We start from the raw sequence: 16,835 nt of genomic DNA, 5'->3' as shown, positions 1-16,835 counted from the left end.
GTTCAGTCTATTGATATTCAGAGTTCTTACCTCCATCTGTGGACTCTGTAATGGCATCTTATACCTTTTGTGTTTGGTGTTTTCCTAACTCAATTTCTAGTCAGTAGTGTGTGAGTGTGTGTGTGTGTGTGTGTGTGTGTGTTTCATTCTTGGCTTTTTCCACCCTTAAGCCAATGCTATCTTGGGGACTGATTTCTGTTTGTTGCCTTCTGGGTGGTCTTGTTCTATGTGGGGCTCTCATATTTGTGCCCGGTGAGTGCTGTTCTCCTGCCCATACTGGGTGGGTAAGGATCTTTTGTAGGGCTGGGTTTCTTTTAACTTATTCTTTGAGTTTTTCCTTGTCTGGAAAGACTCTTACTTCTCCATCTATCGTGGTAGATAATTTGACTGGATAGAGTATTCTTAGGTTTGCGTTATTTTCTTTATGTTATTTTTAATATATATTTCTTTGGAATATGTTACTCCACTCTCTTCTTCATAGTGTTCGCTAATTGGTCTAAACATATTGTTATTTGGAAACCTTTATATGTGATTGCTTGTTTTCCCCTAGCTTCTCTCATCATTTTCTTCTTTTCCTCAACGTTAGATAGTTTAACTATTATGTGCCTTGGTGACTTCTTGGGATTCCGTCTACTTGGTGTTCTTTCAGCCTTCTAAATGGTTGCCTGGTTTTCATTCATTAAGCTTGGGAAGTTTTCCTCCAAGAATTCTCTCACTGTTGTTGCAGATGACTTCTTTGTTGTGTCTTCCTCTGGTAATCCAATTATTCTGATGCTTTTCCTCTTCATAGCATCAAACATAGCTCTTAGGTTTTCTTCAACTTCTCTGATGATCTTATTAGATTTTTGTTCACATTTGTCAAAGTCTGCTTGGCTGTCCTATGGTCACTGGTGTGGTTCTCTGCCTCCTCCAGTCGGTTGGCAAAGTCTGAGCCTGCTACTGGTTTTTGTTATCTCGTCCCTAAACTTTTGTATTTTCCTCTGGTGTATGATCTTTATCGCCTCTATCATTTCATCCTTTTTCAGTATTGTTTCCCTCATACCCTATATGACTCCAAGCAGCATTCTGAAAATTTCTTTCTGTAGCAGATTGATGTCTGCTTCTTCTATACACTTTGTTAGGCTCAGAACATCTTCTGCCATTGCTTTTTTATAATCCTACTTTTTGTTGAGGTTGTTGGGGCTGAATGCTATTTGCATTGTGTTGTTTCAGAAGAGTCAGGTGCCATTTTCCAGGGCGTCAAAGAGCAATGGTTCTCTCTGAGAGACTCGTAGGAATGTTTCTTCATAATGCCTGAAGCTAATTGCACTCTGGAATTGGCTTACCTCTTTATCTTCCTATGGCTTCACTCTTTCTCTAGTTAACTAGTATTCTGTTATATTGGAGGGCAAGTTGGATGGTCCTCTAAGGGAATGCTAGTTGGGTGGTTGTGGACCCACGAGGATGGTACTGTAGTGGTGATCTCACAAAAAGCCATGATGGTGTGGCCCACGGGAGCTTGGGGCACTGCAGTGGGCCTCGGGGTGGGGGGGTGCCTGCTGCTTTGGGAGTGCCACAGAAGGCTGGTAGATTGCCTGCTTTGGAGTAGAGCTCAGATAATGGTGGGTGGCATTGCCCTGGTCAGGTAGATCACTGCAGAGGTTGGGCAGAGGTTCCTACAGCAGTGTGGATCACTGGCTAGTGTTGTCCACGCTGCCATACGCTGTGTGAGGCACTACAGCAGGCAGGAGGATATTCCCTCAATCACATGGGACCACAGAGGACTGGTGGGTGCTATCCCAGCCATGCAGGCAGGATTCCCCTGAAGAAGGTGGGTGAGATTTCCCCAGCCACCTGTTAAGCACTGTAGAGGGTGGGCAGTATTTTCCTTGGAAGAAGTTAGGTGGGATATCCCCTGGTGGGGGCGGGCGGGCTTTCCCCAGCCTCAGGTTACTGCAGAGAGTGGTGCTTTCCCAACTGGGTGGGGGGCAGGTGTAAATGCCCTAGGCTAAGAGGAGTGATCTGGAGGTTGTCAATGGCATGTGAGAGAAAAGGGAGGAGAAAAAGGAAAGGAAATGAAACTAAGCCCGCTGAGCCTGTGGGGGATCAGAGAGAAAAGAGGGAAACAAAAGTGACAATAAAGCTGAGCCCTGACCATGGTACTGGAGGGGTTTCAACCCTGCCCCAAAGTGACTGAGACTGTGGTGGGAGAGAGAAGAGAGAGAAGCAGACATAACAATATAGCTGAGCCCTGATTGCTTTCCCTGGGGCTGGAGGGGGTTAAATCTTGGCCTGAAGCAGTGGCAAGCTCTGACTGTGTTGAGATAAAGCCCCTCTGCTGGCTCCAAATGATCCAGACTCTGACTGAGACAGTGGCGGGGTTAAGGTCAAGCCCTAGCCAATCTCCACTGTGGTAAGCTAAAAGCCCCCAGCTCCTCAAAACCGAGTGGATCTTTGCCTACTTATCTTTATGAAGCTCCTCCTTTGACCCAGCAATGTGGAATGTCCCTCTTAGTGACTTTCCTGCACTGATTTCAACAGAGTCCCTCTGGTGTGTGTTACTCAGTCGCCATCTTGCTGGAATCTCTCTATTTGTTAGTTTCTCAGAACTCCTGTTGATACACCTCCTGTTCTCAGTATCTCTAGTCTTGAATTATTTTCCTTCCTAGGACTTAAATGATTTTTTTTTTAGTGAGAGTTAGTGAGTGAGAGAGAGTGAGAGTGAGTTAATGAGTGAGTGAGAGAGAGTTAGTGAGTGAGAGAGAGTGAGTGAGTCTTAAATGATATTTTTATTGGCTTTAATGAAAGACTTATTCTGTTCACTATTATATCCCCAGCCCCTGAGATACATAGTTGCTGCATACCATCAAGGGACAAAGCAGAACTGCCCCATAGACATTGTCAGGTATCTTTGTGGAAGCAGAGAGCTTCTCAAGTGGAGTTATTAGTGAGTTTCAACTGACCTGCTTGTTCATAACTGAGTGCTTAACCAATGTACCACACAGGGACTCACTATGGGGCACAAAGTCACACCAGAGTCATTCAAAAGTATTGTCTGTGGTGTTCCAGTCCATAAAGGCATGGGCTTATCCCAAACAAAACATGTTCAAGCACGTCTACATGATCAGTGGATGTCTGCAGTCATGTTCTCTCAGTAATACACTTGTCTTCGTCTCATCAGGATGCCTTCACCTCAAGAAAAATTCACAATCAAAGCAGTGGATTCCTCAGGGATCTACTGGGCCAGTTCAACTCAAGGCAAGGCAGAGGGGTCAGTTCAGAAGATTATAGTCACTTTCTGAAGAGGTAATCTTGAGTTCGCTTTTAACAGATTTTCTCAACAGACACAGGAGGATCACAGAGGATTATTATCAAGAAGTTTTAAGAAAATTGAAAACTGGACTCATGACCAAAAGGCCAGGACAATCTCCCTGAGGAATTTTTCTACCATGACAATGTACCTACTCGTTCTTCAAGAGTAGCAAGGGCTGTCCCACAGGATTTTCACTGGGAAACCCACAGCCCTGATCTTGCTCCTTTTGGTTCCACCACCTCAATGAACATTTGAAAGGAACACAGCCTGAGTTCCTTGTGGGTGCCCAAACTGCCATTTTGACGTGGTGTAAAATTCCTTGGAGAAGGAAACATCACCTTCAGGTGTCTATGGCGGATATTTTGAGAAACAACAGCTTTTAAAGCCTTGAGACCAACATCCTCTCTTTGTTATGACTCCTGGCTTGAGACTCTGTGACCCACCATCTTCCAGCTTGGGAATACTTGTCATCAGCCTTCCAGCCCAAGAGTCCCAGGAGCCTCCCAGTTTGGACTATGTCCCATAACATCCACAGTTCAAACATTAGTGTCCTCCAACTCCCTCCAGACCAATAATCTCTAACTCGCTGTTCTTCTCGAGCCTGTTTTTCCAGCAAGTGATCTACCTAGAGAGCATTCGGGAAGACATAACCCACAGCCAGTCAAAGGCACTCTGTTTGGTAACCAATTTATTCCTATTCCTCCATTATGGATCGCCATGCCTTTCTGCCTAGTCTGTCTTAGTCTGGAAGCTCCACTGAAACCTGCCCATAATGGGTGACCCTGCTGGTATGTGAAATATTGCTTCCAGCAATATGCAAGCCATCCTGGTATGTCAGAGGGGCAGGCATGTTGCTGGGGTTGTTAGGTGTTGTCCCATCGAATTTGGACTGCCAGTGTGACAGAGTAGAACTGCCCCATGCACACATATTGCACACATGCATGCACATAAAGAATCTCAAATGCCCACGTGGACCCACAACCAGTTTAAACAGCTAAAACACTGCAAACGCAGTGGACCACCCCACCCCCACCCTCCACTCCCCAAGAAACCCTTCCCTCCAGTATGAGTCTGTATTCACCCCCCAGGGATCTGAAGGCTGTTCAGAGGCATATCTCTCTTTCCAGCTCTGTCGAAACAAGCCTTTTATTCCTCCCAGTTACCACCAAGTCACATCTGGCTTGCGGCAACCCTGCGTGCTTCAGAGTAGAACTGCTTTCTAGCGTTTTCAAGGATGCTGCCTTTTTGGAAGGAGGCCTGTCTTAGGAGTCAACGTTGGGTTCATAACTGAACGCTTCAGTCTGCACCACCACCACCCTCCGTTTTCCAGCTGGGCGGTTCTCAGCGTCCAGCGATTCCGATTACTTGGCCTTGGGCAGTGTATTTGCACAAGCCTCCTACGTGAGCCAGCCTTGCCATGAGAGGCTCCTTCTTGGCACAGTCTCGCCACCAACCCTGGAGAACAAACAGGGACGTCCTCGTGTCTCTTTCCTAGCACTCTTTGGCTGTCACTGCCCCTCTCTCCCTTCCTGAAGTTCATTATCACTGAGCATAACTGGTCCCCTCCCCACACCTCCACCCCTTGCTTTTTCTCATGCTCTCCTGGGGCCAATTTTAAACGTAGAACACCTGGGTCCCTTTGAAATTAATTTTTTCTGCAGTTGAAAGGGGAGCCCCTTCTGATAGGAACAACTGCTCCTGGCACCTCCTGAACCCCTTGCTGTTGAGTCCGTTTCCACGATGGCGGCCCCACGTGGCTCCAAGCAGCACGGCGCTCCATGGAAGGATTTTGCTGGGTGGTATAAGGAGATGGCTCTCCAGTATTGACCTAAAGTGGGGCTGTGGAAGAAAGGACTGGTGATGGTCTTCCAAAAATCAGCCACTGAAAGCCCTCCGGAACAGTTTACTCTGACCTACGTGGGTGGTCATGGGTAGACTCGACCTGTTGGCAATGTTTTTTGTTTTGTTTTGTTTTAATTGTATGGAAGTTGATCGCCTCATCTTTCTTTTATAGTAGATTTGAACTGCAACTTTTCAGATAGGATAAAAACTGAGAACCCGTTGTCCTCAAGTGGATTCAGATTAATGGACACCCTGTGCTTTTCAGAATACCTGTGGGGGTGGATCACCAGGTCTTTCTTCCAAGACATGTCGAGGTGGAGTTGGATCACCTTCCTTTCAATTTGTAGCTGAACACTCAACGGTTCCAGCCACCTCGGGACTTTGGGGCACCACCATTCCTGGATAGTTCGGCTCTTCATCTGGAGGATCAAGATGGGCAAGAGCTGAGGAGGGAGTGATGGATGCGGGAAAGTGCTGTCAGGAGTCGTGGCAAGAAGGGACGACCTGCTGGTCGTCTGTGCTCAGGTCTGCCAGCTCAATGAGAGCGAGGCAGGAAAGAACAAAGTCACGGAGCCACACGGCTTTCACCTTGACCAGGTGCAAACGGTATGAGGGTGGCGGGCTATGTCCGTGTCAGTCTGTTTTCCTCACTTGCTGACCAAGCATCTATCACAGCATCTTCCCCCTTTAGAACCCATTTAGCTGTTTACTGGGAGTCGGCGACGGGTTTACAGAGCAGATCATCTGCTTTACATTCAACCATCCCTACACATCCTGTCTCTGCTCCCCCATTGCCATCCCTTGGACGGTAGCAGCACTCCTCCCACCTCCTCTCTGTGCTGCTTTGCCTCCAGTTGTCCTTCTTCCCTACCTCTTCTGTCCTTAGGGAAAATGCTACCTTTTCATCCCAGATAGCTGATGAGTGCAGACTGCACCTATGTTCCTAGCGCTCTTGTGCCCCTTACAGACCTGTCTACTGTTTGGCTGAAAAACGGAGCATTAGGGGTGAGTGTATTTCCAGACCTGACAGGTGACAAAGGGCCTTAGTCCTTTTTAAATTATTTTATTGGGGCTCTTAACAGCTCTTATCACAATCCATATATATATCCATTGTGTCAGGCACATCTGTACATATGTTGCCATCATCATTTTCAAAACATTTTCTTTCTACTTGAGCCCTAAGTATCAGCTCCTCTTTTTTCCCCTCCCTCTTCGATCCTCCCTTCCTCATGAACCCTTAACAATTTATAAATTATTGTTTTCATGTCTGACACTGATCAGTCTCCCTTCCCCCACTCTTCTATTATCCATTCCCCTGGGAGGGGATTATATGTCGATCCCTGTGATTAGTACCCCATCACCTCCCCCCTTCCGTTACCCTCCTAGTATCGCTCCTCTCATTACTGGTCCTGAATGGTTTATCTGTCCTGGATTCCCTGTGTCAAGAGCTCAGATTTATCTGTATCAGTGTACGTGTTCTGGTCTAGCCAGATTTGTAAGGTAGAATTGGGGTCATGCTAGTGAGCGGGAGTGGGAAGCATTAAAGGACTACAGGAAAGTTGTGTGTTTGGTCAACACTATACTGCAATCTGGCTGGCTCGTCTCTTCCTTGTGACCCTTCTAACAGGGCAAATCCACTTGACTACTGATGGGAAGGGTCATAGTCTTGAGGGTCCCACCACTCTCTTTACAACCACTAGGCCTGGGTTTTTTATTATTTGGGTTTTGTTTCACATTCTTCTCCCACTCTGTTCAGGGTCTTCTAGTGTGAGCCACTTCTGGTCCTGGGTTGTGGATACTGATATTTCCCTGGTCCATTCATCCACTGGAAAATTTGCTACCTTGTGTCTTTAATTTTCATCACTCATCTTCCCTCCTGAGAGGGAGAGACCAATAGTTGCACCTTAGATGACTGGTCATGAGTTCTGAAACCCCAGTCCCTACTCACCAAAGTGAGATGTTGGACAGACTCTGTAGGCACTGTGTTACGTCAACTGACCTTGGTGTCCCTGGAACCTATGGTCATGAGCCCCCAGACCCAGCAGCTCATTTCCTTAAGGTTTTTGGTTGTGTCTAAGAAGTTTTTATAATTTTCCCCCCTGTGTGCTCTGCCATTCATGGTTATATTTGCATTAAAGGGGAATACTAACATCAAAACAAAATAAAACTTACTGACATCGAATTGATTTAGACTCATAGCTACCCTATAAAACAGAGTAGACCTGTCTTAAGTTTCTGAGACTTTAAATATTCATGAGAGTAGACAGCCTTATATTCCTCCTGTGCAGTGGCTGGTGGGTTTGAACTGCATTCCTTTGTGGTTAGCAGTTCAGTGAGAAACCTCAGTGGTGGAGTGGTTCTGCGTTGGGCTGCTAACTGTAAGGTCAGCCATTCGAAGCCACCAGCTTCTCTGGGGGATAAATGCAGGGCTGTCTACCCCCATAAAGAGTTACAGCCTTGGAAACCCACCAGGGAAGTTCTATCCTGTCCTGTAGGGTCACTATGAGTCAGAATCAACTCAATGGTAGGGAAGGGTTGTTTTTGTTTGTTTGTTTGCTTGCTTGCTTGCTTGCTTGCTTGCTTGTTTTTTTTCACAACTACACTATTAGGGCTCCAAATACCCACATACACATACTCATAGACGAACATTGCCATCGTGTATGTATGTGTGTAATTTGTACAATAAAAACTGGAATTGTGCAGATCAGAGCAAAGCTTTCACAGTATGCACTTTTCCCACTAGGCAAGCACCCAGCAACTGACTCTGAGTTAGTGCACCCAGTGGTGTCACCTGGGAAGGTTGATGCCAAACACAGGTTGCAAGGATGGCACGGTGGAAAAAATCTCAAGTGTACGAGTACTTTTCTCTTTTCAAAAAAGGTGAAATGGTGATGATGACAAACCTCATTCTGAAAGTCCGTCAACTTTCCAAACAGACAAAAATGTTTGCACGGAGTTCATTTAGAGTTCGTTCCACAGGTCAGACTGTTAATCAAGCTTTCTATTTGGAGTTTCTGAAAAGATTGCGTAACAGTGTGTGACCAAAAAAGTTCTGATTTGTGGCGGATGGGGGACTGGTTTTTCCATCTTGACAATGCACCTGCTCACACAGCTATGGCAGTGTGCCAGTTTTTGGCAAAAAAACACCATACCTCTCTTGCCCCACACACCTTATTCACCTCACCTCACTCCATGGGACTTCTTTGTTTTTCTGTGAAAGAAGGAGGGACTTGAAAGAACAGTGTGTAGTCTGGGTAGACTAGAGAAACAAACCAGGGAGACTCATATGTGTAGGAAAGAGCTTTTTTTTCTCACGTTTTATTAGGGGCTCATACAACTCTTATCAAAATCCATACATACATCAATTGTGTAAAACACATCTGTACATTCATTGCCCTCATCATTTTCAAAGCATTTGCTCTCCGCTTAAGCCCTTGGCATCAGGTCCTCTTTTTTTTCCCCTCCCTCCCTGCTCCCCACTCCCTCATGAGCCCTTGATAATTTATAAATTATTATTTTGTCATATCTTGCCTTGTCTAACGTCCCCCTTCACCCCCTTTTCTGTTGTCCATCCCCCAGGGAGGAGGTCACATGTAGATCCTTGTAACCGGTTTCTTCTTTCCAACTTACTCTCCCTCTACCCTCCCAGTATCGCCCCTCACACCCCTGGTCCTGAAGGTATCACCCACCCTGGATTCCCTGTGCCTCCAGCTCCCATTTGCACTAGTGTGTATTTTCTGCTCTATCCAGACTTGCAAGGTATAATTCGGATTATGATAGTGGGGGTGGGGATGGAAGCATTTAGGAACTGGAGGAAAGCTGTATTCTTCATCGGTACTACATCGCACCCTGACTGACTCATCTCCTCCCCTAGACCCCTCTGTGAGGGGATCTCCAGTGGCCGACAAATGGACTTTGGGTCTCCACTCTGCACTTCCCCCTTCATTCACTATGGTAAGATTTTTTCTGTTCTGATAATGCCTTATACCTGATCACTTAGACACCTCGTGATCGCACAGGCTGGTGTGCTTCTTCCATGTGGGCTTTGTTGCTTCTGAGCTATATGGCTGCTTGTTTACCTTCAATCCTTTAAGATCCCAGACCCTATCTCTTTTGATAGCCGGACGCCATCAGCTTTCTTCGCCACATTTGCATATGCACCCATTTGTCCTCAGCAATCGTATCATGGAGGTGTGCAGCCAATGATGTGATTTTTTGTTCTTTGATGCCTGATAACTGATCCCTTCGGAACCTAGTGATCACACAGGCTGGTGTGTTCTTCCATGTGGGCTTTGTTGCTTCTGAGCTAGATGGTCGCTTGTTTACCTTCAAGCCTTTAAGACGCTACACCCCCTGATAGCCGGGCACCATCAGCTTTCTTCACCACATTTGCTTATGCACCAGCCTTTGTCTTCAGCGGTTGTGTCGGGGGGTGAGGGGTGAGCATCATAGAATGTCAATTTAATAGAAGAAAGGATTCTTGCATTGAGGGAGTACTTGAGTAGAGGCCCAATGTCCTTCCACCACCTAAATACTAAGCCTATAAATATAGGCACATAGATCTATTTCCCCATCCTCATATATATATTTGCATATGTACATGTCTTTGTCTAGACCTTTATAAATGCCCTTTGCCTCCCAGCTCTTTCCTCATTTTCCCTTGACTAGGAAAGAGCTTTAAATCAAAGAGTAATTGTATCAAGTCCAGGTCAAGTCCATAAGTCCTATATGTCTGATACCAGTCTATAAATCCCTCTTCAGACTCATGGAACACATGCAATTATGCCAAATGCAGGAAGATCACAGACCAATAGGGGGAAAGTCTTGTGGATCTAGAGGGGGTGGAAGCATCTCAGAGCTGGCATGAGTCTCCATGTGGCTCCTCCAGCTCCAGGGCTCTAGCTGCCATCGGCATAGCTCCTTGCGGCTTGTCAACAGGAATGTGTGGTAGAAAGAGTGTGTCTCACCTCCAGAGAGGAAGACAGGCAGGCGTTCCCAGAATCCACAGGAGAAGGCCATGCCTACACAGGGACTTCATTGCTGTGACCTGATTGACAGGCTAGACTCCACCTTTCACTCAAGTTGAGGGTATATTATGTAACTGCCACAGACAGCAATTTGACAGAGGAGGTGAAGGAAAAAAATGAGGGAAGTGCTGTCAGCCATCCAAACAGATGAGTTTGGAAAATGTTTCCAAGAATGGAATAGCAGATTTAACAAATGTATTAAGTGTAATGGAGAGTACTTTGATGGTGATAAGGTTTTATTTATAGGTTTAGTATTAAGGTAGCAGAAGGACATTGGGCCTCCACTCAAGTACTCCCTCAATGCAAGAATACCTTCTTCTATTAAATTGGCATTCTATGATGCTCACCTTCCCAACACAACCGCTGAAGACAAAGCAGGTAAATAAGCAAATGTGGTGAAGAAAGCTGATGGTGCCCTGCTATCAAAAGATACAGCATCTGGGGTCTTAAAGGCTTGAATGTAAAAAAGCGACCATCTAGTTCAGTAGCAACAAATCCCACATGGAAGAAGCACACTAGCCTGTGTGATCAGGAGGTGCCAAAGGGATCGGTTATCAGGCATTGTTAGGGTCTCGTCCAGCGAGACCCTCACGCGGTGACCCGGAGGGGCGACGAACCTGGATGGAAGAAAGACACAGGCACGTGGGGCAAGACAAGTGCTGATCAAGCCCGCTTATTTTGCCAAAACTCTGGGTATATATTCACAACAGAGAAGGAAGTAGGAGGCACATATTCCAATGAAGCACACTGTGTAACAACCACACACTGTACAACAACCAATCAGCCACATGTTCCCAATAAGGTACAAAGGGTGCGCAACAGTACTCAAAGACGTCCGTGGTGATGTCCGCATGCAAATCAAGGCTTACCGGGTGACCTTATCACTATGTTCCTAATATGGTATATCTGCAGTTCAATGGGTGCTCAGTACTTTGACTAATGGCAACAAGGTCAGTTATCGCAACTGCCCATGCTACTGAGCACATAGCTTGGAATGTGGGGGCAAAGTTGGACAGAAAACAAAGCCTTGCTGTTAGAAAGCGGCCAAGTTTCTGCTACGTGTCTGAGGCCAAGGTCTTAATGGCTATCGGCTCCCAACAAGGCATCAAAGAACAAAAAATCATATCATTGTGTGCTCACCTCCATGATACAATAGCTGAAGACAAATGGGTGCATAAGCAAGCGTGGTGAAGAAAACTGATGGTGCCTGGCTGTCGAAAGATATAGTGTCTAGGGTGTTAAAAGCTTGAAGGTAAACAAGCGGCCATCTAGTTCAGAAGCAACAAAGCCTACACGGAAGAAGCAGACCAGCCTGTGCGATCACGAGATGTTGAAGAGATCAGGTATCAGGCATCATCAGAACAAAAGTATCATACCATAGTGAATGAGGTGGGGAGTGCAGAGTGGAGACCCAAAGCCCATTTGTCGGCCACTGGAGATCCCCTTGCAGAGTGGTGTAGGGGAGGAGATGAGCCAGTCAAGGTGCAATGTAGCAACAATGAAAAATACAACTTTCTTCTAGTTCCTAAATGCTTCCTCCCCCTCCCGACTACCATGATCCGAATTCTACCTTGTAAGTTTGGCTAGACCAGAGGATGTACACTGGTACAGATATGAACTGGAAACACAGGGAATCCAGGGTGGATGATTCCTTCAGGAACCGTGGTGTGAGTGGCGATAATTGGAGGGTAATGGGAGAGTGGGTTGGAAAGAGGAAACCAATTACAAGGATCACATGTGACCTCCTCTCTGGAGGACAAACAACAGAAAAGTGGGTGAAAGGAGATGTCGGACAGGGAAAGATATGACAAAATAATAATTTATAAATTATCAAGGGTTCATGAGAGAGGGGGGAGGGAGGGGAAAAATGAGGACCTGATGCCAGAGGCTTAAGTGGAAAGCAAATGTTTTGAGAATGATGAGGGCAATGAATGTACAGATGTGCTTTACACAATGGATGTATGTATGGATTGTGATAAGAGTTGTATGAGCCCCTAATAAAACTATTTCAAAAAATTAAATACAATTTTTTAATCTGACTTTTTGGGGAGGGGCGGGTACCTCCTCATATGTATAGCACATTTGCCAGTTGGACTATTTTTTGGTATCTCGATTCAGTAATATTATTGAACCACTATAAACAGAAACTCCGGGCCACCTAGGCTAAGACTCGCCCCTTCCTCCCCTTCTTCCCACCCCTGGCAACCACCAACAGCCTCTATTCATTTCACGATGGACACGAGTCTCCGTGCTTCCTGATCTTGCCCAGGATAATGTTTTCACAGTTCACCCAGTGAAGCATGTATCAGAACTACCTTTCTCTTTATGACTGAGTAATAGTCACAAGAGGACCCAACCCACTCTTGCATTGTGAAGTCTGAGGTGGCTGGCAAAAGGACAGAGTGATGTCACAGACCATGGGCTGGCCACCTGTCCCCCTCACTGACTGGGCTTGTCTCAAAGACCAAGCCTACCATCTAGCCCAGTCCACCCATCCACCTACAGCCATGGATACAAATCACTCCCAGCTCCAGCATGCCCAGTCTGCCCGGGAGGCCCCTGCACCAGGCCTGGGGAACTCCACTCTGCCGCAGGATCCCCCAGACATGGTGGGTGAGAGACCTCCATCCAAGACAGGTGCTGTGGTCATTGACATGGGCACCAGCACCTGTAAGGTGGGCTTCGCAGGGCAGGCTCGGCCCGCCTACACAGTGGCCACCATTGTAGGCTGCCTGCCCAAGAAGACCACCAAATATGGACAGCTGAACCTGGAGACGTTCATCGGCAAAGCAGCCCGCGGGCGCCTGGAGCTGACGCTGCTGCAGCCCATGCGCAACGGCATCCTGGTGGACTGGGACGCTGCCGAACTGATCTGGCGCCACATACTGGAACACGACCTGTGCGTGGACCCCCTGGATCACCCGCTACTGTTCTCCGACCCGCCCTTCAGCCCAGCCACCAACCGCGAGAAGCTGGTGGAGGTGGCCTTCGAGGCTCTGCGCTCGCCGGCCATGTACGTGGCCTCGCAGTCTGTGCTGTCGGTCTACGCGCACGGGCGCGTCAGCGGGCTCGTGGTGGACTCGGGCCACGGGGTCACCTACACGGTGCCGGTCTTCCAGGGCTACAACCTGCCACACGCCACCAAGCGCCTGGACCTGGCGGGCATCCACCTGACAGCCTTCCTGGCAGAGATGCTGCGCGGCTCAGGGCTGGTGCTGGGCCAGCAGGACCTGGAGACTGTGGAGCACATCAAGCACCGCCACTGCTACGTGGCGCCCGAAGGCCTCCGAGAGCAGGCATGGCTGCAGCAGCAGTGCCCCCAGGTGCTGACTCTCCCTGACGGCAGGACAGTCACTCTGGGCAAGGAGCTCTTCCAGTGCCCAGAGCTGCTCTTCAAGCCCCCCGAGATGCCGGGACTGTCACCCGTGGGTGTCCCCACCATGGCCAAGCAGAGCCTGAGCAAGGTGGACCCCGAGGTGCGCGCTGACGTGGCCCAGAACGTGCTGTTGTGTGGGGGCTCCTCTCTCTTCCCAGGGTTCGAAGAGCGCTTCCGGACCGAGCTGCTACGCTCGCTGTCCCCCGAGGCGCACGGGGTGGTGGCGGCGCAGCCCACGCGGAACTTCTCGGTGTGGATCGGGGGTTCCATCCTGGCCTCGCTGCGCGCGTTCCAGTCCTGCTGGGTGCTCCGCGAGCAGTACGAGGAACAGGGACCCCACATTGTGTACCGCAAGTGTTACTGACACGCAGTAAAGTCTCCGTTACTCAACCCTCCTCCTGTCCTCCCACCACCCCTTACACCCCCACCCTGCAGGCAGGCCGGGTCCCAGACAGCCCCCAGGCCCGCCCCACGTCAGTCCTGTTCCCTCCTAACTCACCTCCCACGGTCCATCCCTGAAGATCTTCTTGCTAACCCATCTCCCTCATAAGCCAACGCTGGTGGCGCAGTGGCTGCGCAATGGACGGCGATCCGCAAAGGCAACATTTCGAAACCACCCACCTCGCCGCAGGGCAAAGACCGGAGCTTTCTACTCCCATAAAAAGTGACATTCTCAGAAACCCACAGGGGCCGATCTGCCTGGTCCTATGGGGTGGCTGTGCATTCGCATCAACTCGATGGTAGTGTTTGCTTATCCCATCCATCCAAGACCCTACTCCGTTCTGAACCCACCCTCCCCCCAGGTACCCTCACGTGGTGGCTATTATGTGACACGGAGCGCGTTCGGAATCAAAGGGAGCATGTGTGCAACAGAACGAAGCACTGCCTGGTCCTGCATCCACCTGACCACCATCCTCACGATTGCTCTTATGGTTAAACCCCTTGTTGCAGCTGCTGAGTCCATCCATCTAGTCAAGGGCCTTCCTCCTTTTTGTTACCCCTCCTATAGAAACCCTCATATAGAAACCCTCCAACTCCACCCTTAAAATAGACCTGGCCCCTCCTCATCCTCATGATCTACTGCTTATGGTATGGCCCCAAGAGATCCCTGGGTCTCAAGTCCCTACATTCACCCCTTTAATGTGCCCCTGAAGTGTCTGTGATCTGGGTCTCCCAAGACTTGCCCCTCCCAAAGAAACCTGCTCTATGGTAACTAACCCCTTCTCTGAATCATCCTACAAAGGCGTTCTACAAAGGCTCTCATTTTAATTCCTCCAAATACACGCTAAGAGCTACTTGCCAATACCCCCTGGTTCTGAACACCCCATAACCACCACCTCCTTGGTTTCCCCCTGGCTGATTCGACAAAGCTCTCCTACTGTTGCGGTGCTCCGAGCACCCCAATAAATTCCTACGTGGCAAAACCCACATATCCACCCACAAGACTCATGTTTTGATTCTTGAGGACCCCCTACAATGGCCCAGGAAATGATTCCCTGGTGCTCAAAGCCCATCCCCACATTCTGCTACTCCCATTAAACAAAACAAACAACAACAAAAATAACCTCTTCCCTGGTGCACTGGTGCAGCCTCCCCCCATTCAAGTATCTATTCTTACCCCCCAAGAGGGCCACATGTGACCACCCCTCTAGGAAAGCCTTTGGTTCATGTCCCACAGAAAGCTCCCAGCCCCTGCTCACCCCTCAGAGTATCCCAGGATAACGCTGCCTCCTAAATTGGACATACTCTGGCACCCCAAGACCATCCATACTGATGAACCCAGAAATGTGCTCCCCAACTCGTCCCTCCAAGACCCCCAAACACGCACTGCCAGGATGACCTCTTGATGAATTCTCAGAACACCCTATCCTAGAGCTTTAACAAACTCCCCAAAACCGAAACCCACCAGCTGAGACTCGGCCACCAGGGGGCGAGAGAATGCTCAAATTATAGAATAATACCATTGATATCACATGCAAGTACAATTTTGCCGAAGATCATCCAATCACGGTTGTGGCAGGACATTGATAGAGAATTGACAGAGGCTCGGGCCAGATTCGGAAGATAAACAAGGAAGATCTTTGCTGACATAAAATGGATCTTGACTGAAAACAGGAGATGCCAGAAAGATGTTGCCTTGTGTTTTATTGACGAAGCAAACCATTCAAGTGGGTGGATCATAACAAAGTGTGGATAGCCTTGAGAATAACGGGAATTTCAGAACACTTCGTTGTGCTCCTGTGGAACTTGTACGTGGATCAAGAGGCAGTTGTGGGAACAGAACAAGGGACTACTGCATGGTTTAAAATCAAAGGCTTAAAAAAATAAAATCAAAGGCTTGCGTAACCATTGACTCCTCTCACCATATTTATTCAATCTGTGTGCTGAGAAAATGATCAGAGAAGCTTTTTTTTTTTCTGAGACGGAATCTTTTTTTTATTTTTTTTTATTTTAACAATTTATTGGGGCTGATACAATTCTTTTCACAGTTCATACATATACATACATCAATTGTATAAAGCACATCTGTACAGTCTTTGCCCTAATCATTTTTTTCTCTTTTCTTCTTTTACATTTTATTAGGGACTCAAACAACTCTTACCACAATCCATACATATACATACATCAATTGTATAAAGCACATCCATACATTCCCTGCCCCAATCATTCTCAAGGCATTTGCTCTCCACTTAAGCCCCTTGCATCAGGTCCTCTTTTTTTATATATGTATGTGTATATATGTACATATATATCATATTAAATGAAGGGGGAAGTGCAGAGTGGAGACCCAAGGCCCAAGTGTCGGCCAATGGAGATCCCCTCATAGAGGGGTTTAGGAGAGGAGATGGGTTAATTAGGGTGTGAGGTAGTATCGATGAAGAACACAGCTTTACCCCAGATCCTGGATGCTTCCTCCCCCCAACTACCATGATCCGAATTCTACCTTGCAGGGCTGGATAGGACAGAGGCTGTACACTGGTACATATGAGGGTTGGAGGTACAGGGAATCCAGGGTGGATGATACCTTCAGGACCAAGGGTGTGAGGGACGATGCTGGGAGAGTGGAGGGTGAGTGGGTTGGAAAGGGGGAACTGATTACAAGGATCCACATGTGACCTCTTCCCTGGGAGAGGGACAGCAGAGAAGGGGGGAAGGGAGACTCCGGATAGGGCAAGATATGACAAAATAATGATGTATAAATTACCAAGGGTATATGAGGGAGGGGGGAATGGGGAGGGAGGGGGGAAAAAAAGAGGACCAGAGAAGCTTTAACAAAAAAGAGGGAACATGGCATCAA

The 16,835-nt window shown here is 47.9% G+C and overlaps 1 protein-coding gene across 1 annotated transcript; it reads left to right on the top strand.

The window, feature by feature from the left end:
* Positions 1-12,668: 12,668 nt before the first annotated feature.
* ACTL9 (actin like 9) lies at positions 12,669-13,901 on the top strand. Its single transcript, XM_075536182.1, has one exon. It carries the CDS (start codon positions 12,669-12,671, stop codon positions 13,899-13,901), a length of 1,233 nt encoding a protein of 410 aa, XP_075392297.1.
* The last annotated feature ends 2,934 nt before the right edge of the window (positions 13,902-16,835 follow it).

The sequence above is a fragment of the Tenrec ecaudatus genome, chromosome 1 (assembly GCF_050624435.1).
Source record: "Tenrec ecaudatus isolate mTenEca1 chromosome 1, mTenEca1.hap1, whole genome shotgun sequence".
Taxonomy (NCBI): Eukaryota; Metazoa; Chordata; class Mammalia; order Afrosoricida; family Tenrecidae; genus Tenrec; species Tenrec ecaudatus.
Note: the sequence above shows the minus strand (reverse complement) of the source record. Positions and strands in the feature narration are given on the sequence as shown.